General features: G+C 34.7%; 2 protein-coding genes across 2 annotated transcripts; one reads left to right on the top strand and one right to left on the bottom strand.

The window, feature by feature from the left end:
* Positions 1-1,048: 1,048 nt before the first annotated feature.
* On the bottom strand, positions 1,049-9,773 carry LOC117345000. The gene is made up of 4 exons (XM_033907916.1): positions 9,618-9,773; positions 8,992-9,193; positions 8,059-8,138; positions 1,049-6,452 (listed from the first exon to the last, which is right to left on the bottom strand). Exons 1-4 carry the CDS (start codon positions 9,739-9,741, stop codon positions 6,268-6,270), a joined length of 591 nt encoding a protein of 196 aa, XP_033763807.1. The 5' UTR covers positions 9,742-9,773; the 3' UTR covers positions 1,049-6,267.
* Positions 9,774-9,865: 92 nt separating this feature from the next.
* LOC117345390 (dol-P-Man:Man(5)GlcNAc(2)-PP-Dol alpha-1,3-mannosyltransferase-like) lies at positions 9,866-20,997 on the top strand. Its single transcript, XM_033908464.1, has 9 exons — positions 9,866-10,029; positions 12,008-12,107; positions 12,590-12,737; positions 13,387-13,547; positions 14,821-14,941; positions 17,368-17,573; positions 18,230-18,294; positions 19,188-19,323; positions 20,147-20,997. The coding sequence occupies exons 1-9, from the start codon at positions 9,867-9,869 to the stop codon at positions 20,310-20,312; spliced, it is 1,266 nt and encodes a 421-aa protein (XP_033764355.1). The 5' UTR covers position 9,866; the 3' UTR covers positions 20,313-20,997.
* Positions 20,998-22,202: the final 1,205 nt, after the last annotated feature.

Genomic DNA, 22,202 nt, shown 5'->3' on the forward strand with positions numbered 1-22,202 from the left:
ACAAGATGGCTGCCTGTCGGGCAGGTTGTTTTCTGACTGGTCTCAAAATCCAATATGCATAACTAGGCACAGAGGGCAACCTACAAATGAAATTTCACAAAGATCCCTTCAGCAATTTCTGATAAATAGCGATAACAAACTTCAATTGTCAAAATCAAAGATGGCTGCCTGTCGGCCATGTTGTTTTCCTATTAGTCCCAAGAATTAGATGCAATATGCAGAACTACAGACCAAGGAGAACTTGCAAAAATGTTTGAGAAAGATCCCTTCAGTACTTTCTGAGAAATAGCGATAACAATCTTCAATTGTCAAAATCCAAGATGGCTGCCTGTTGGCCATGTTGTTTTCCGATAGGTCTCAAAATGCAATATGCATAACTAGGCACAAAGGGGAACCTACATATGAAATTTGAGAAAGATCCCTTCAGTACTTTCTCAGAAATAGCGATAACAAACTTCAATTGTCAAAATCCAAGATGGCTGCCTGTCGGCCATGTTGTTTTCCGATTGGTCTCAAAATGCAATATGCATAACTAGGCACCAAGGGGAATCTACATATGAAATTTGAGAAAGATCCCTTCAGTACTTTCTCAGAAATAGCGATAACAAACTTCAATTATCAAAATCCAAGATGGCTGCCTGTCGGCCATGTTGTTTTCCGATTGGTCTCAAAATGCAATATGCATAACTAGGCACCAAGGGAAACCTACATATGAAATTTGAGAAAGATCCCTTCAGTACTTTCTCAGAAATAGCGATAACAAACTTCAATTGTCAAAATCCAAGATGGCTGCCTGTCGGCCATGTTGTTTTCCGATTGGTCTCAAAATGCAATATGCATAACTAGGCACCAAGAGAAACCCACATATGAAATTTGAGAAAGATCCCTTCAGTACTTTCTGAGGATTAGCGATAACAAGAATTGTTTACGGACGGACGGAGGGACGGACGGACGGAGGGACGGACGGACGGAGGGACGGACGGACGGACGGACGGACGACGGACCACGGACGCAGGGCGATTTGAATAGCCCACCATCATCAATAAATAGACATAAAAATTACCGGGTATGATGAATATCAGGTGTCCATCATGGTGCTTTGTCCATCTAGATTTATATATATGTACATTGTAGATACATCCTTGATATGGACTTCATGTACATGCATGTATATATACTCAGAGACCTATATACTATATAGGTCTCTGATATACTTGATTTAAATTGTTTCCTCTTATAATTTGCTTCCTGGTATAGATTCGTCCATTTTCATTTAATATCGGTGGGATGGACATAAGCAATGCCATACTCTATGTTTTTTCAACATAAAAGATGTTGCAGAGATGTTGACTTAAAAGAAAATAGCCTAGCTTAAATACATTGTCATTGTTGTTCCCAAGTAGTAAGTCATTATAATCAAGACATGAAATCTATAATTGTATAATGTTCGAATTTTATAACCCATGATCATTGAAGATTTTATTCTATAATGACATAGCTTATAAAATTCATATACTATACACGTATATATACATGTATGTACAAATACAATAATTAATAATGAGGATGGAACATCTGGATTCCGTAGTTGGATCCTGATGGAGGTCTAGCCAATACTGTTTGATATCCATAGAAGATTCCTATAATGTACCGTTACCGTCTTACTACAACCAGGATGTTGGTTCTCTCACCCTAATTCAGGGAACTTTATTAAATACAATAATTGTAATTATAGTAAGAAGATATGTTAGCATGGTTGCATTCCTTTTTACGGAGTCTACCGGTACCATCATACATAGGTCAAAAAGTAGTTTATATATGCTGTCTGTTTCATTATACATAATATCTGATAAAAAAATCGTAAGCGACACAATTATAATACTTATAAATTGTGACATAATAAACATTGTGCGTCGATGTGTATAAAATCTCCTGCACTATTTACATGGTGACCTCAGAACATAGATACAAACAACTGTATGTTTAAATCTGGACACTAACACATCAGAACATCCTAAACTCTATTAACTAATATACCTTCAGAATGTCTGGTAGTACAACATCAACACAAAATGAGTTACATGTAGTCACACATTTTATCAAATCTAAATACTGATATTATTAGGCTTATTTCAAAACTGGGACAAGCTGTGAATGGACAGCCACATTCTCTGTTGAAAAGGTCACTGTACACAAAATGTGCAAAAATTTCAAAATACATTAAAAAGAAATGGCCCATGGTTCACCTACTCTGCAGTTTATGCAGTGAAGAGAAATACATGTGAATTTCAAAGCTGATAGTAGTGGAACTTGAATTCATTCCTTATCTAATCAGTAACTATCACATGTCTGACAACATATAACCTTCAAATTTTTGTATCTCAGCATGCTACTAGCCAAATAACATGACCCTGGGCCTCGTGATTATTGCAGCAAATAATTCAGATAGACTTACACATTTGACCTGTTACAAGTACATGTAAGTCAAGGACATTCAATTGACCAAACTTGGTAACTTATCATCCAAACAATCTGATTAAAATCAGCTGTTACATGGCTATGTTTACAACGTACTACGCCTAAAAAACCGTAGCAATGCGACCGCTGGTTTTAACCAGACTGTCATCCCAGCATACAACTGGCACATTATTAAGACCCGTGACCTCTTGGATATTGAGAACCTGTTTAAAGATCTGAAGAGGTCTGTGACCTTTAAGATAATGTGACCCTAGGCCTTTTGATTATTGAGAAAAAGTCATTAATAGGGAAAAGTTGATGCTCCAGGATGGAAAACCAACACCACACCATGGCACAAATTACCAGCCCAATGAGTTAAAAATCACGGACCAACAAAACATTGATTGTATAGATTTTGATGGCTTCAATGCAGATGTTTTCTGTGATGCTAAATTTGACCTTAAGCTTAAGCTTGTCAGTGTATTAGTTATCCAAATCCAAGATGGTTGCCTGTCAGTCATTTTTTTTTTATCAGGCTAAAAATTACAAATTCTTAACAAGGGCCAAGGGCAAATTGAACAGCCCCTATCAGATGATATCTGATATCAGACTAAAAAGTGGATGATGGTATAAAAAAATCTATGATGTGGCTGTACCTCACTCTAAAAAAACACTTAAAATTTCCCATTTGTTAATGGTAAATAAGCTCTTCATGAAGATCTGAGGCTTGCAGATAAGTTCAATCAATTGTAATGACTTCATTTACATATATCTAACTAACATTTTAAGAAAAAAATATACTTACCGACACTAGATTAGTTGTTACTATATATATATTTGACATCAATAAAGGTGTAAGTGGTTTTAATTGAAATTTCATGAAAAACAGTTTTACAGTATTATTGTACATTATTGATGGAAAAAGCATACAATAATCAACCATACTATGAAATGTGGACACAAGGTTATAGAGAGAATACATCAGTGTGAAGAGCTATAGTGGAGTGTATCAAACCGTGGTATATTCTACAGAAGTACTATCTAAATGTGATTTATATTTATAAAATGTTTCGGTGAAAAACACCAAATTGTCGATGATGAAAATATCAACCTAACAACCGGAAGCTTTAGTTCCTCACCAATCACTATCCCACTTTAAAACAATGTAAATATTGCTGTAACAAGTGATGTAAAATTCTTCCTCATCGTGAACTGTGATGCTTTCCTGGACAATTACTAACACACATGATTACTGATATGCTTTTGTATGTATTGCTCATATAAAACATTATGTGTCTGAAATCACTTAATTCCCTATAACAGAAATATTAGAGATTTTGAAGCAATGCCTTAAGATTAAATTCCAAATTGGACTTCTTATGAAATGGACTGCATTGGAATAAAAAAAAAATCATTTGAATGTGTAAATACATGCATGTATCTTCTTTTTGAAAGTGATAAAAAGAGTTCAAAGTTATGCATGCAAATCAGAGACGTATATCTCTGTGCAAATCAAATTATATAACTGCCTGATTTTCCACATAATGGATAAAGACACCCATCATAAATTATTTTTACTGGTTTTATATAAGTCTGAGCAATAAGAACACACACTGAATTTCAAGAATATCCCTTCAGTAGCTCCCAAGAAAAAGTGGGAACAAACTTCAAATACCAAAATCCAAAATGGCAGATAGTGGCCATCATGAAAATCCACTTCATCTTATAATTTGCCATGTAAAACTATATTAGAAAACATGTACATCAAGATTCAAATTTACAAGATGGACATTCTGACAAACCACAAAGGAAAGGAGATGTGAAAAATCCACAATATGACGATGGTGGCTACAAATATTGAGGACCATGGCTATTTTTATGAATGAGATAATCAGAATCAAGGCTTACTTCAAAGTTAATTCTGGAGTTATTTAACCTGTAAACTATGAACATTTTAATTTGAAGTGTTTTATTTCGATAAACACTCTTAAAATCCAGTGTTGTTTGGCTTGAAATGATTAAAATGTTGATAGGCCATATAACAATAAAATTCCATACAATACATGATCTAAACTGTAATATAATATAATATAATATAATATAACATACTGTTTATTAGTATCTATGGGAATGTTATTAGAAATTGATATATTCTTAATTTCCTACCACCTTATATACCCATGTAAAGGAATAAAATCATATAACAGTACATTGTACTGGAATTTCCACTTTTTTTTTGACAATTGATCTATTTAATACATTAATTTCATTTCTAGATCGAGTCTAAAAAATGAAGTCATCGAAATTCATAGAAAATTTGTCAAAATGCCTGAATTATAAAGTAAAAATATGTCATGATCTCATAATTTTGGCATGTCACTGTAGTTAAATGATCAGATTGTAAACTTGAAACTAATTCTCAGATTGTACAAGACAAACTAGAAACTAATTCTCAGATTGTACAAGACAAACTAGAAACTAATTCTCAGATTGTACAAGACAAATTAGAAACTAATTCTCAGATTGTACAAGACAAACTAGAAACTAATTCTCAGATTGTACAAGACAAACTAGAAACTGATTCTCAGATTGTACAAGACAACTAGAAACTAATTCTCAGATTGTACAAGACAAACTAGAAACTAATTCTCAGATTGTACAAGACAAACTAGAAACTAATTCTCAGATTGTACAAGACAAACTAGAAACTGATTCTCAGATTGTACAAGACAAACTAGAAACTAATTCTCAGATTGTACAAGACAAACTAGAAACTAATTCTCAGATTGTACAAGACAAACTAGAAACTGATTCTCAGATTGTACAAGACAAACTAGAAACTAATTCTCAGATTGTACAAGACAAACTATAACTGATTCTCAGATTGTACAAGACAAACTAGAAACTAATTCTCAGATTGTACAAGACAAACTAGAAACTGATTCTCAGATTGTACAAGACAAACTAGAAACTAATTCTCAGATTGTACAAGACAAACTAGAAACTGATTCTCAGATTGTACAAGACAAACTAGAAACTAATTCTCAGATTGTACAAGACAAACTAGAAACTAATTCTCAGATTGTACAAGATTAATAGAATCTAACATGGGTCTGTTCCGTGGACAGGGATATCTCAACTCTCGTGTAAGAATTTGGCCAGTCAGCACGAGGCTTGTCGAGTGCTGGCCAGCCAAACTCTTACATGAGGGTTGATATATCCTTGTTCACGGAACAGACCCATGTTTTATTATTTTTCTCACATACTTGAAAGCCAATGTAAGCTTTTATGAAAGTTTTTTCATTGCACCATCTGCAACGCTCCTTGGAATGTGTATCAAAATTAATGACGTCATCATTTAAAACATAGTTACTCATGGTAAATGATGATGCTATGTTATTCTGAGCAGCGTCATAAAACGCAGGCCAGCTGTCTTTACCCTCCTGTGTGAGAGCAATTTATCTTTTCCCTTGTAATCGCAGCTCTCATGTTCTACATGTCAAACTTGAAACTATTTCTCATTTTATGCAAATCAAACCCAAAGCTATTTCTCAGATTGGACAAACCAAACCTGAAGCTATTTCTCAGATTGGACAAACCAAACCTGAAGCTATTTCTCAGATTGGACAAACCAAACCAGAAGCTATTTCTCAGATTGGACAAACCAAACCTGAAGCTATTTCTCATTTCATACTAACAAAAACTGAAAACTATTTACCAGATTGCACAGGGCAATTTTGAGAGTGAAAGTTATCCGATGATAAAATTAATCAGTTTTTACAATCTAAGTACTAGATGTTATACTGGGAACTAGTTAACTGTTAGAGTAAGAAATAATGATCCTATAATCAGAGACATTAATAATCCCAAGTTGCCTTCCTGTGCTATCTGTGCCCGTCCAAACACTGTAGGATCAAAGTCAAAGCAGTTATCTCCCTCTACCACATGGAAGTTCTGGGCCTCACAGAAATCTGTTCCGTTACGATAGTTTGCTCCTGAAACAATAAATACAGTGATCAATTTAATATAATTACTCTGCTATATATTTTTCACTGTCTGGCCCAAGTTTCACAAATGTTCCTTAACTAAAGGAAATTTCTTAACTTAAAATATTTTATAAGAATGCATAAATGGATTTAAGGGAAAAAAATCTTATTTGAGGAACCTTCCTTCAACTTTGAAAGGCTTAAAGTTTCCTATTTAAAATTTCAAAACAACAATTTCTTTTAGGTGACACTGGACCTGGTCTTTTGAAAACTAGAAACATGTTTGTGTAACAAAAACTGTATTTTGATTGACACACATTATCTTGATTAACGTTAACCTATATTGCTGCAGCAGGCAGACAGACAGACAGACAGACAGGCAGACAGACAGACAGACAGACGGTTGGAATGTTGAACAGAATTGTGGTGAAACAGTATGTCCCAAACTGGGGGCATAAAAATCATTTTGCAAACAAAAGCATAGATTGCCATTCAGATTCCAAGTGTTGACAAGTAGAAATAAATCTCATCCATAGTTTTAAGCAAGTCCCAATTCAATATCATATATATCAAGAGAATAACACAGTGTCAAAATACATTTTTTCTTTTGTATTCTACAAGTGAAAATCAATTATCATGCCGAAATAGTATTGGTGTTTTCTGTTTTATTAGTGAATTTAAATAATATATAGGATAGTAAACAGGAAATTAATAATTTTCCTTTTAATGTTAATTTTTAAAGGCACAAATTAGTAAAAAATCTGTGTTAAGCAAATGAGTCATTATCATTATCTTTGCATCTCTTTCTTATGATGTTACACATGGTAACAGAAGAGAGTGCCATTTTGAATGGGCTGCTCATTGATGTGATATCAGCACTTTTCTGTTGTTGCAGCTAGAATTGCAGGTAACTTTTGAATACTGTACCAAAGAATAATGACTGTAGCTGTTGATAGAACATTAAACAATACAAAAATAAACCAATTGAAACTTCTATCAAATGTTTATTTGATTTAAAACTGCAGTATATGAAAGATACAGGAAAACAGCCATTTTAAGGGGTACATACAAAGTAAGCATCTAACATATTTATTGGCAGATTTCAACGCAGTGAATACCAAGCTAATTCCTAGAATTGATATCACCCGCTCCCCCCCCCCCCCCCCCCCCCCCCTTTCGTGAGGCGGTGATCTGATAATATTTGTTACCGTTAATGCATGGAAACATCCAAAAATTATATTTTTCTTTAATCAAGGGGCCATAACTCAGTCAAATAACGTCTGTGAAAAGCCGTGATCGAACTTGGCCAAGCTATTTAGTCATTTAATGTTGTTACCAAGTTTGAAGAAAATCTGATAATATTTGGTCAATTTTTGGTGTTGCACGGAAACGAAGTGTGACAGACAGACGGAAAAACCCAAATCAATATCCTCTGTTTCTGTGAAAGTGGAGGATAAAAAGCACCATCTAATTAATAATATTTCCTTGGTACAGAGATCACAGAAGTAGCATGGTTCTGATAGATAATCTTCTGCTTAACCAAGCTTTCTTCAGGAATAACCTGTGTGTGAGGAGGTGGGGGATTCGAAGGTATACCCAACTAATGGAAACATACCAATAGTTTTGCCATCATATTTTGCATCCTTGCAGTGATCAAATACAGCTCTGCAAAAGTCAGCACAAACGTGGGCCTTGCTGTAAAAAAGAAGATAGGTACACTTTTACAATTGAAATAGAGTAAAATTATACGTAGTTATAAGTGTCAGGGCCCAACCAAAGCTAGGGAAACAGGTACAGGGCACACAGAGGCCAATTACATACCGATCAGAGTTCATGTTACAGAGGCCAGTTATATGTATGTACATAAACCATTGATACTGGTCTACAGGTCAAGGTCACAAAGTCAGTGATACAAATCACGGTCAATTAAGCTGATCATGGTTAATTTGTTACAGAAGCTGGTTATACCCAGGTAAATGTCTTATACATGTTATGATGTAGGTCAGCTACATCAGTGGTACAGGTCAAGGTCGCGGAGGTCAGTGGTACAGGTCAAAGTCATGGAGGTCAGTGGTACAGGTCTGGGTCAGAGTGGTCAGTGGTACAGGTCAAGGTCACAGAGGTCAGTGATACAGATCTGCGTCAGAGAGGTCAGTTTAGTAATTGATGCTGGTCAAACAAGGTCACAAAGCTTTAGTTATATGGCAGGGAATCTGGTCTAGGTCAACAGAAGTCACTGATACAAGTCAAGGTAAAAGACACCCTAGTACAATATAGTTAAGTGTGACAGGCCGGTCATATACACTGTTTACACAGATAAAAGTCATATAAGGTCAGGGTCATATAGGTCATTGATGCAGGGCTGGCATGGTACGAGACATGCACAGGGGACAGTTTTGAAGTATAGATCAACCACACTGGTCATTTATGCTAGGGAGGATCACAGGGGGCAGTATACAGATAAAGGTATAAGGGCTACAAAGTTTGATTTTTACTAGTTGTATTAATTACCTAATACCAAACAGAAGTGTGAGAATAATTCTTCTACCTTTTGTACCAGCGATACTGGTCTGGGTCACAGAAGTAACACATGAGATAGTTCATGTGATTTTTACAGTTTTTGGTGGCTCCATACAAGGAAAACATGTCGGAAAAAACTGACGTCACTTCAGTCCGCTTACAGCATGTCTTCTGTGCATACCATGAACAATTTACTAGGCCATCATTTCTGGTTGTGAATCGATTGCTCTCTACAAATATAAAAAAATTAGTTTAAGATATTAAAGGGTGTAAAAATAATGTGATGCTCTGACATATGCAGCACTGGTGAGATTGGAATTAAAAGTTAATAATCGTAATACATATAACTTAGTGTATAGCAGCACACATTCACACTACTACATTAGCAAAGTTAACTCTAGTGAAATGTATAATGATATGTTCCAACTTGTTTTAAATATCAAATTCATATGAAAAAAAAAACCTACCTTTTAAATAAGTTCAAATAATATTGCGCAATTTCTTTTTAACTATGAAATGAATTCAAAATTTCTGTTCTGATGCCGTAGTTTCAGTCTCGGACCGTTTCTTCAAGAACATTCAATAAATCAATACAGACATTACCCATTACACATTAAGATCTTTACCAATATTATACCTTTAATTGTAACTTACCAAGTCCATAGTATGGACACGGTACCCTCTGATCAATAGTATGGTACTCCACCGTGTTTTCTACAACCACAAACAAGCATGCGGCAAGTATACCACACAAACAGAGGTACCTGTTCACACTCATATTTTTACCGTTTTCTCAGCAGCAGCAACAATCGTTTCGGGCGATCTAGAGTTTATGTTACAAACGATCAAAACCCTAGAAAGGTAACGAATGACCCGGAAGTACTGGTCACATGATCATTCAAAATGGCAGCTCCCAGAGGAACGACGTGGAAAAGATTCAGAGAAATATTTTCTCTGCAATATTGGACAAAATTCGTTTTCGACCCAGGTCATTCGTTTCTTGCGATGATTTGCTTACTAGCTGCTGAAGTTGTTATCAATTTATTGGTGATACAACGCATTAAATGTAAGTACTGGAAGCAATCGTAACTTTCATGGAGCAGAGCCGACAGCTTCGTGTTGACATGTGGTTCAATATCGGAGCGTCAATATTGACAAATTAGTTTATAAGTTATCGATGAAATCATTTTATAATAGTTATTAATGAGAGACGGTTAATTTACCAGTGGAAACAATTTAAGCATTATTTCTTCTGCCTATGCTCTTTTATCATCACCAACAAAATACAATCAAGGGGAACAACTCAAACTAAATGTAAATCATTCTTTTTCACTTTCAATGCTATAGGCTTGTCTAGTACGCTCATTTAGTGTAGAGCACACTCGTCTATGTAAACTGGGGTCATCAAAAAGTCTTGTTCCATGAGTATTGATGTTATTCTAGAGAGGAGAGTGCCACATACATTGATATCAAGTGATAGCTGAACTTGACTGAGTCGATCATCAGAGCATATGGCTAATGTTAGGAGGTCCTGGGTTGGAACCCTGGTTGGCTGCTACATTTTCTCTTCCTGTTACATAATTGTCGAGCTTGTCTATCCTTGTTTAAAGCATTGGGATCATACTTAGCAAGGGGATCAGAACTTGTGGTCTTTGTCGGTGAAAACTTGAAAAAAGGAGGGAGGAATGTAGCTGAACTGGAATGAATCATCATCTGCAACCAGATAGCTCAATTGGTAGAGCTTTTGGGTAGTGTTCGGAGGTCCCGGGTTCGAACCCCGGTCTGGCTGCTACATTTTCCCGTTCTCCTGTTACACAAGTATCAATTTGGTTAGAGAGATTTTCATTTAAGATTCAGTTTAGTGTTATGCTAGTAAGCCGGAGGTTCTGGATTTGATCTCTAGTAGAGGAGGCATTAAAAGCACATTTGTGCATTATGACTTTTATAGACACAATGTATGAGTAATAGCGACAAAGTTAATTACTGTATACCTGGTCATTTTTGCCCCTGTTTAATTTTCACCATTTTAGCCCTTTGAAGATAGGGCAAATTTAAGATGTAGGCGAATTTCAAGCTGAATTAAAGGTTTTGTAAACCATAGTACATGGGCCAAATGTAGTCGGATCAAAAACATACCCTCTTACTTTTCAACTGTAAAATCACGTACTAGGCTTAGTATTTGCAATTAAAAAAAACCCGATACATACTAAGTAATTTTAAAAATCATGTCACTGAACATGAAACAAAGTTACAGTATGCAAAGAATAATATAAATTATAGATAGTTAAGTTTGTAAAAGGAAGGATCAAGTGATAAAAAATACCCTGCTGCAATGGGCTCAAACTAGTGACCTCTGGGCCGCCCTCTTAGCAGACATCACTGGTAACCCCAATACCTTTACCGGTAATTTCCTAGCCCAAGTATTAAGTTTTTAAATGTAAGTGAACGTTTTTAATGTTGCATGAGTATATTATAATTGTAAGTGAGGGAATTTATAACGCTCACTTACATTTGAAAATCAATACTCGCTCGTGGAAATTAAAGGTTTTGGGGTTACCTGGGGCATCCTGCCACTTGACTAAAGGGAAATTCTTGCTAGCTTGAGCTTGTTATGTGAACTTATAACCCCCCCCCCCCCCAATGACAACCACAATCCAATTTCTTTAGCTTCAGGGAAGCCTCTTCATCTACTATAATATAGCTTAAACTTGGAGTGGTCAGTGGAACCAACTCTGTAATAGGAAGTTTAAGGAGTAATAGAACAATACCTTGTTTGCACTGGTCCTCGAACTAGCAACATTTTACTGTCAGAATGGGCATATCAGCATCATACCAGTGAGTTTTAATTGTGTTTTAATTAATTGTCATGTGTACTTTGACATTTGTGTTTCATGTACATTACGATGATATATACTTTGTGTTTATTAATTGCAGATGAAAACAAGCCCATCGTTTCAGCAGAGATGACACCTAGAAATGACTAATTTGTATTTATCTGAGGAACACTAAAACAAGGACATAATGATATCATTCTTGTTTGACAGATACAGAAATAGATTGGGTTGCCTACATGCAGGAAGTCGGTGGAGTGGTAAATGGATCATATGACTACACGACACTTAAAGGTGACACAGGACCATTGGTGTAAGTTTTTAAGTGGTAAACATATGTGTATGATGTAACTATTATCTAATATTTTCCAAATTCTTGCAAACACATTGAGCATAATGAATATAGGTGGGCTAAAGAGATTTTGCTGAAAATACTTGGCATCCCTAAAATTTGCCGGGATAAAATTAAATTTGAAAAAAAAAACCCAAAAAACCCCCAATTTTTATGCAATTTCTAACCAATGGAGTTGATTGAGATGGTGCTGGTTAATTGCAATAGGACTGTAGAAATATCCCAGGGCCAGATTCAAATAAAAGATCTCTTAACTCCTATGTAATTTGTGTATGTTTTATGTGATCATATCTGTATATATAATCATATGTATTTGTGTATGTTTCATGAAATATTCTGTGATTTTTTTTATAAGATATCCTGTTATTTGAGATATCCTGTTATTTGAGATACCCTGTGTTATTTGAGATATGCTGTGTAATATGATATGACTTATTTCCTAGGTACCCTGCAGGCTTTGTCTATATATTCCTGGGGCTGTACCACATCACAGAAAGGGGTGTGAACATTGTATTGGCTCAGTACATCTTTGCAGCCTTGTATGTCCTCTCCCTAATGGTCATATTTGATATATACAGACAAGTGAAACAGGTATGTAAATTAACACCTCTAACATATCTAACAAGTATTTAAAAAGATTCATAAGAATTAGTAAGATGTTTCTTACAGCTGACTGCTGTCAAATCTCAGGTTATTACGCATGCTAAAGATCAGCTTAAAATGGCTGAAAAAAGATTCAATGAATGTACATACCGAAAAAAAAGAAAAAAAAAAAATCTCAAGAATGAGGAAGCAATTTTAGAAGTTAAATAAAACCGCTAATAGGTCAAAAAGATAAGAGTCAAAGCTAATTGTAGGGAGTGAGTCACCCCTGTTTAAGTGTTTGACAATATTCCTGAGTTTGTAACCATTCATGCATGTATATCCGTTTTTCTGAAATATTTGAAAAAAAAAAAAAATAATAAAGTCTAGAACAACATCACTTCATCAAAACACAATGATAGTTCTATTTCCATTTTACCAGCTTCAGTGTTTCATTCAATCTAGACTTCTCTATTGTGACTTTCACTCAGAAATCCACTGTTCCCCTTGGTAAACATAAATGCATAGTGTAAGGCAGAGCCCAAAATGTTGAAATATTTATGAAAGTACAAGTATTTTGCCAGAATGTTGAATTTTCTACATAAATGATGTAGTGTACTTTCGTTTTTGCTCATTTAAGTTCACTTTGTTTTTACAGATGCCTCCATACGTACTTTTCTTTATGTGCTGTGCTTCATATCGTATCCACTCCATATATATCCTGAGGTTATTTAATGATCCAGTGGCCATGTTGTTTCTGTATTTGGCGGTAGACATGTTCCTCCGTGACAAGTGGAGTTTAGGATGTCTTCTATTCAGGTAACCAGATATACTCACACATATTCCTTCCTCGGAGTCTGTTATCATGTTTTACTGGTATATAATATCATCCTTTATTTATAAGGGTGTAACTCTGGGGAGATGGTAGCAAAATGCCAAAATGTTAATTTGAACAGAATTACCTCCCTTCCCAATAAACGTGCATTGTGCAAGATCACAAGAAACCAGAGCCCCTGTGTGTTTGTATTTTAGATACATCAGTTTAATTCCTGAATAAGTATCAACAATTTGCAGAATTATTTTAGATTTAGGTAACAATTTGACACATACATTCAAATCAGAACTGTTTGCTACAAGAGCGAGTGGCATGTCTTTACAAAGGTCACAATTTCACATTTTATATACTAATGCAATCTGCTTTCTGCATTTTGTCACCAGAATTACATTTTTAGGAAATCTACGAAGAACCTGTTATACTGTATCTTTGTTTCAGACTGGTCTAGAATAGCAAGTTCTTCTTCCACAGATTAGATTTGTCTTGATTTGGATATTTACTTGAGCTTGGATTTTTTTGTCAGTTAAGAATACACAGCGAGTAGCCAATAGCCATACATATTCACTATATGTTGTGTCTTTATGATAAGCAAATCTATCTAATTCTTTCCTTAATTTTTTGTTTATATTTCAATTATGTATTGGTCGTGCCTGTATTATCTGAATAAATAAGGGAAATGAAAGAAATGAACAGCACCTTATTTTTATTACAGGAGACAAATACCTTACAAAACACACCATTCAAAAGTTATATCAAAACCAGTTATTATTTCCTGAAAAACTAACAAGGTCCAAATGCCTCTGCCAATTAGCAAATATTTCATCAAATCACTGTGGGATATCAACATTTCTCATGATGATTTGTCAACAAATGATTTTAGATTGTGTCAAATGTATTATCAATTTGAAAGTTATCAAGTAAAGATGTCATTTTATGTAATATTGTTTTTCATTTTACCTTTATATGATATATTGTGAGTTGAACTCCCTTTGTGATATCATTTTACAGTGTAAATCTTATCTGAAATAAAGTTTCTTAATAATTGTCTCGGCCAAGTTTAATGAAAGTTTGTTTACATCATCAGTGATAAAAGTTAGCTGTGGACTTGTGTTGTATTGTTTAACTGGATGATTGTTTTGGGAGTTAATTCCCTTTTGTAACATCCCAATATGAAAATTCTCCATGATTGATAAGATTTGGTGTAGATTTATATTAACTTTTTCTGTTGATATCATATTCATGTTGCTATCTCTACAGTTTTGGTGTTGGAGTGAAGATGAATGTCCTGCTGTTTGCTCCAGCTTTACTGATGCTCTTGGTTGTGAGACATGGAACAATCGGTTCTTTCAAATATCTGACAATCTGTGCCTCTTCACAGGTATGTACTATATATATAGTCCCCATCATACCTATATTTATTGAACATGTACATGTATGTACCAGATACTTATAGCAATTTGCATCTATATCAAATTCATATCAGAATACAGTAATCCTTCTCATAACATGTACATAGTAGTCATGGTCATCCTGTAAATTGTAACCGCATAACTAATTTTTGGATTTGCAAATTTGTCCTATATAACATCCTCTGATTGGCTGAAAGGAGAGGTTTAATTTCGACCAATAAATCCATTTGTTATATTCTTCCATTTAAAATGTTTTCTAAAATAACAGGTTTGGGATTGATTTCAGCCTGAGCTTCCTCTTGCCCTAACACCATGTCTGGGCTAGAGGAAACTCTGGCTAGGATTGATTTGTGATGTTGTTGATGTTTTCTCAGTATTGCCCAGTCTACCCAGGTACTGACCTTATCTCGGACTCCTGTCTAGACTTTTTATACAAATTTGATAGAGTTGTTTCAAATATTTTCAACCACAATTTGTGGTTTGGTTTTTGTGATGAAAATCATTTGCGTGTATTGTGTGATTCCACATTAACTGATATTTACATTGACATGGCAACGTCATGATAAAAACAAAGTAGAAAGAAGAATGTGCCCATTATGATGTCATAAATGTAGCCATGGAGACTGAAATAGTTCGCTCTCAAAATGGCTTTTCCATCTATTTCATCAGTGGATCCCTTTCTGTAATGAATAACTTATCTATGTTTAGATCTAATTTGAATCAAAAATAAAACAGCCAAAGTTGCAGGAAATGTAAATTTAAGATTGGAAGTGGCTGGTTATATTGTAGTTGTTAGACATAATAGTATATATTGAAGGCAAATAAAATACATACATGCAATGCGATAGTGTACAATGTGGGGCTTGTCTGCAAAGCTCTTACATTTATATTGATCATATGATACCAATTAAATCAAACTACAACAGTTACAATGTTTTCATATTCCTTCAGTATACGTCTAATGGAAGAGACCAAAATAGATGTATTGCCCTTTGAAACCTATAGAATATTCAATGTATGTTTTTTACTTTCTTTTCTGTCTGCTCTTTCGTTCTGTATTTTGCTATTGTCTCCTTAGTTGACAATCATCCTAATATGACCCTGGGAGTTGTGAGGATGTTAAACCATGTATGGAATGTGTTTTCCATTCCTCTGAGTAAATACTGTAAACCTACATATTTCAATGGTAATCTTATTTTGATGGTAATCTTATTTTGATGGTAATCTTAAGTGGTAATCTTATTTTAGCGGGATCCTTATTTTAGAGGTACAGTAATCTTATTTTAGCAGGATCCTTATTTTAGTGGTAATCTTATTTTAATGGTAATCTTATTTTAATGATAATCTTATTTTAGCGGTTATCTTAATAAAGTGGTAATCGTTTTTATAGCAGTAATCTTATTTTAGCGATAATTTTAATTTATTGGTACATGTACATTATTTTAATGATAATCATATTTTAGCGATAATCTAATGTTAGTGATGATCTTACATTCTGCTAAATTATGATTTCAATGTGTAGTTTTCTATAAGTATTATTAGTGTACCAATTCACCATTGTGCCTATCTGTTTAAATTTGGTTTTGTGCTAAAGGAAGAATGGTTGTTTTCCACTTACTTAACCTAGCCCATGTACATGATAGTCGACTCTAAAAATGCAGTGACCCAGTGATACTCACAGTACCAAAATAGATCATCATGGTCCATTGTCTCGCTGTGCATTGTGAACGGATTATGTAGTCAATAAGTATCATTTTTTTTGACATATTAGATAGCAATTTTACACTACCCATCCATGTATGTCTCTTGTCGACATGGTATACATAGTTTGTTAATATTTTACTTTTCTCTCTCAACATTTTTATCACTGAATCACTGAATCACTGGAAGACATTGATATAAGTCTTATTTGACTTCTTATCTTTATACTGAATATTTTATATTAAGTATGCTTTTGATGTTGAAACTATATTTCAAATACCATCAAGAAAAAAAAAAAATGGTATTAATATATTTCATTAACTACGTTTTTTTCAATTTTGCAAAACCAGTTGGTACATAAAATGAAATTAGACGTTGTGAAAGTTGTTCGTTCGATACACTCAATACACCAAATGATTTGAATGCGGGAAAATCCCATCACAAATTACAAATAACACGATGATGCAACCTCACGACCATTTTATGAAATATCCATTGCAATTTTTCGCCAATAAGAATATTTTTATGTTATAGATTTAATGTTTGAATTTAAAAACTCAGTTTTTAATAGTTATTTTTTGATTTTGAAAACGGTCACCGTTAGGTCGAGACAGGCCAATATGCGCCATACCTTTTTGGGTACGACAAGATAATTACGTTTACAGTAATCATGGAATCTCCTTCTCTGTTGCAGGTTATAATGGGATTGCCATTCCTTCTAGTGAATCCTGTAGGTTACATAGTGAGATCATTCAATTTAGGACGGCAGTTTTTCTTTAAATGGACAGTCAACTGGAGATTTTTATCAGAAGAGATGTTCCTCAATCGCTACTTCCATCTACTGTTACTAGCCACACACGTGATAGTTCTCTTATTCTTCTTCTGGTTTAAATGGAGAAGGTAAGAAACTCGTTAATCATTTACATTTGTACATGTAATTAAGAAGTGACACATTTCTGTCAGATACAATGTTTAGAATTTATAAATGATAAACTTTCACAAAGTTGTGTTAAATATTTAAATCTGAAATCTCCATGGTTACGTACTGTATAGCCGGTTATTTACTCGGGTCAAAATGTTTGTTATTTTCCTTTAAAACAAAAGAATTAGATTTACACGAATTAAAAGTTCGCGATCTGGTTATAAGAGAATATCTAATTTTCACGAATATTGCTCCAGATGTTGAATTACAAATTGATCAGCACTTGATTGTTGATATAGTATATCACAATCAGTAAGAAGAATTATTATTGTCAAAATAACCTTGGTTGATTGGAGGTTTCCAAGTCGTCTAACGACGGCACATAATGACGATAGTCTTACCTGCAGTATATTTCCAGTGTCTTATTATTTAACAAATTAATTTTTTGTGACCACGTGAATGGGCGAGCGAAAATATCCTACGAAAATAAGCGGCTATACGGTATTATGTAATAGACATTTCACTACTGAAGTTCATGATACATTTTTCAAGATTTACCCTACTTCGCTGTTACTTTGCATCGTCTTGAAATAAATCTCAATATTACTTTGATATCTTTGATGTAATGTTACAGATTATTTCCTGGGACATCATTCCAACTCTGGATGAAGCCATCCCAATCACCTTTGTCGCCAACTCATATCCTTGATTAAGTGTCCTAAATAATAGAAAGGGGAATCGGTGCTCAAGGGTGCTATATGTTTCCTCTATAATGCTTTAGTTGTCAGTGCTCTAGTGGTTTTATTCCTTCAGGGATTTTGATCAAACTTCACATAATGATAAAGGACCATAATATATCGTACAAACTCGAGTTTCAGGGTTTTTTGGTCAAGGTTGTTGTTACTATTTTTAATTTAACGGGGGCCGGTAGGGGCGTTTTGCTTTAGCAAGTATACTTGTTATAATTCAGAAAGCTACTGACATTTGACAATTAAGATCTACCCATATTTTTGCTTCAGTATATCACCAACATTTTGATATCTATTTGTGATGAGTCGCTCTCTGCTCTACCAATTCTCACTTCTTTACCTACCAGATTGTATGGAGTACATGCGTATTGAAAAAATGGCTGATCTAATTGAAGGTTTTCTATGTATTCCATGTTGGGGATGTGGAACCTACCTTTTGGTTTCTTCTTAAGAATCTCATGGCGGGATTTCTTTTTGTAACTCTTCTTTCATTCAGTACATGTGTGTCCCATTTCAAGTTACAAAGGATTTTATGGCATGAAGGTCTGACATCATGTACGTTGGAGAATCTGGCTGTGTGTAGATTTAAAGGGAGCCCTGTTAATGATTAATGACTTGACGTTGTAAATGCTCTGATGGAATAACATCTTCCAGGTCTGCCTGCTGCCGTTTGTCAACGGAATGTCCCTTGAAATATTTATCAAGGCACTCGAGTATGGGTCGAACAGATGATTTAGGATTGTAGTAAAAGCAGTATGTATTGAATATTTTTTTCTGCAGTTTATTAATGTGATATATTTGGTCAGTTTGCACTCTCGGAAACCTTCCTTAACACAGAAATACAGATCGTGCTGCCATTATTCACGTCAAACTTTATCGGAATGTGCTTTAGCCGGTCTCTGCATTATCAGTTCTACGTATGGTATTTCCATACACTTCACTACCTATTATGGTCCACGCCCCTACCTGTCATAGTACGGTAAGTAAACAACACTAGCTCCGACTGCCTAGAACAGCTCTTTTGTGGATACATACACAGTGTGGCTATTATCATTCAAGCTTTCAACGATTGCCAAGCTTTATATTACTGTCATTTTTTCGTAGTTTATCATTGCTTTTATTTTTTATCAACGTTTTTTTTTGAAAGATGAAAGATTTTATGGTTAAAATCGAAAACAAATATGCCAGGTTCTGGAACATTTTTGGACATTTTTGAAAATAGATACTTTCCCTGCTTCTCCCTATAGCCTCAAAGGCTGTTTATTATAACTGTTGTGAAAACCATTAATCTCAATAAATGGCGATAGATTTAATTTTCTTTCAAAGATGCTACACCGCTGACAGTATAATGCATAAAACGACACCTACATATGTATGGTATGGAGGTGAATTGTATATAATTTATGTAACACCAACAACTAAAAAAACCCCAACACAATTGCTTATTACGCAGACAATTACGTTACAAATATATAGACGGAGCAGTAATGGTATTTTTCGGGATGCAATTAATCATTCATTCACTTTCAATAAGATTTTACTTTCAATAAGATTTTACTTTCAATAAGATAAGCTCAAACTTTTGGAGAGTATTCAAATTAAACTTTCGGTATTGTTTTCACAAATATTCAGTTTCTTCTTGTTTTTATTCTATTATCGATGCTCTCTGATGGAGATGAATATTTCGGGGGCAATGAACATACCCGTTTGCTTATACAGGGTGTATACTTGAAACGCGTTTTGTCATTATAATATAAATATTTATTACATGAACATTACCGAAGTGACCTTTGACCTTTCAGGTTGTTGTTGCTAGGGATGATAGAGATGTCGTGGAATACCTACCCCTCCACCGACTTCAGTAGTTCGGCCCTTCACGTGTGTCATTTCGTCGCCCTTATCGGACTGTGGACCAGTCCGGCATACACGCCTGTAACGCAAACTGTGAGAGCGGCAAAGTTAGAATGATATCAACTTGGACCTTTCATTATCACAAACTTTATAGAGTAATTTATTATAGACCGTTGTGATCTATCACAAACTTTATAGAGTAATTTATTATAGACCGTTGTGATCTATCACAAACTTTATAGAGTAATTTATTATAGACTGTTGTGATCTATCACAAACTTTATAGAGTAATTTATTATAGACTGTTGTGATCTTGAGCCATGGCTACCCTCATGTACTATGCTTTAAGGCCAAATCCGACACCACGATACTGTAAAACAATTTATTTTCGCGTGCGATTAATTTTCGCATATTTCGCGTGCAATGAATACGAAAATCAATTGCTGTGAAATAGTTTCCATCACATGCACAGTTTGCCTTTTATGTTCGTAAATCACAAAATTGATGTCCGTAAATCACAAAATTAAATCTCCGCGAAAAAGTTGTTGGACATAATTAAGCGAAATTAAGTCGCCTCGAAAATAAGTTGGTTTACAGTATCAAACTTCCTGATTTTGTTGGAGGTTACACTACCATACCGTAAAAGTAACGATTGGAAACCCTTTTAAGTTCTGACCTTCTGAGCTGCGCATTATTATATACCCCGGATATGTTTTACCACCCAAGGTGTTTATTATTGTTACCTTGTTTTGATCTGTGTTGATTTTGTATTGAAATAATAAAAAAAACTAGTAAACATGAATAGACTTTTTTTCATGCACACAGAGCCAAGAGGTTATGACTATCAGTCAAACAAAACTAGCCACAGTCTATAGTGATCTCGACTCTTTACAATTCTGACAATTTATACAATACACAACATGCTTCATGCTTATTTTCATTACTATTTCTTTACGCACTCGCTTACATGCTCATACATTCAAACAGAATAGATTTTCCTTCAAAAAGTCTTTTGTAAAACGACTTACCAACTGCATCAGCCAACAAAAGGGTAATGTCATTGTGATACGAATAAGTAAATATTTCCTGTTTTATTTCTCTTCAGTCACATACATATGGATGTTAAAAACTATATCGGACAAAGCAAACAAATGCCTTATCAGGTAAATAGGTTTACAATGAGTTTGTGGATAATATTGAACATTTCTTTAATCAGATAAACCGAAATATCTTGGACAGTGCGATTTGTTTTTACGGAGTTTAATGGCATCGTACCATTAAGGTTGGTCCAAAATTAGTTATATTTCGTTATATAGATTTGATAGGAAGGCAGGTACTGACCGGAGGCCGGTGGTTTTTCTCCGGGTACTCCGGCTGTCCTCCACCTCCAAAACCTGGCACGTCCTTAAATGACCCTAGCTGTTAATAGGACGTCAAACAAAAACAAACCAAACAAACCAAATGATAGGAAGGAATTTTGAAGAAACACAAATAGGAAAAAACAGGATACAGAGATTGCAACCAGGCAGCAGGTCTAAGTTGGTTTTTGTAAGAATGCCCCGCCACTGTTTACTACAAGCAGTCTGACACGGCAAAAACATTCCATCGCGTTCCTTTATAGGGTTGGCAGGCTAACGAAAATACTGGAGTCAATTAGAGTTTACATGTCTTTTATCGGGTAGATAACCAGCCAAACTCTTTTATACGAGGGTTGAGATGTCTCCGTCCACGGAACAGAACCATGTTTGATTATTTTTCTCAAGTACTTACAACTGTACGAATCCCAGTTAGAATAAACATCCTTTTTTGTTCAATCAAAAAAACAACAACAAAAAAACAAAAAAAACCCATCGTCATTAAAGCGTCACACTATGTGTCAACTGTCTTTCCCTACTCCGGATGTTAAAGAGTGGTCTCTTCCCTAGCAATCACGGACTCACCCTGTGAAGTATGTGGTATTTGAAATATATTGCCTTGTATATGGGAAACAGTTCATGCCGACGGCGA

Source organism: Pecten maximus, chromosome 16 (assembly GCF_902652985.1).
Source record: "Pecten maximus chromosome 16, xPecMax1.1, whole genome shotgun sequence".
NCBI lineage: Eukaryota > Metazoa > Mollusca > Bivalvia > Pectinida > Pectinidae > Pecten > Pecten maximus.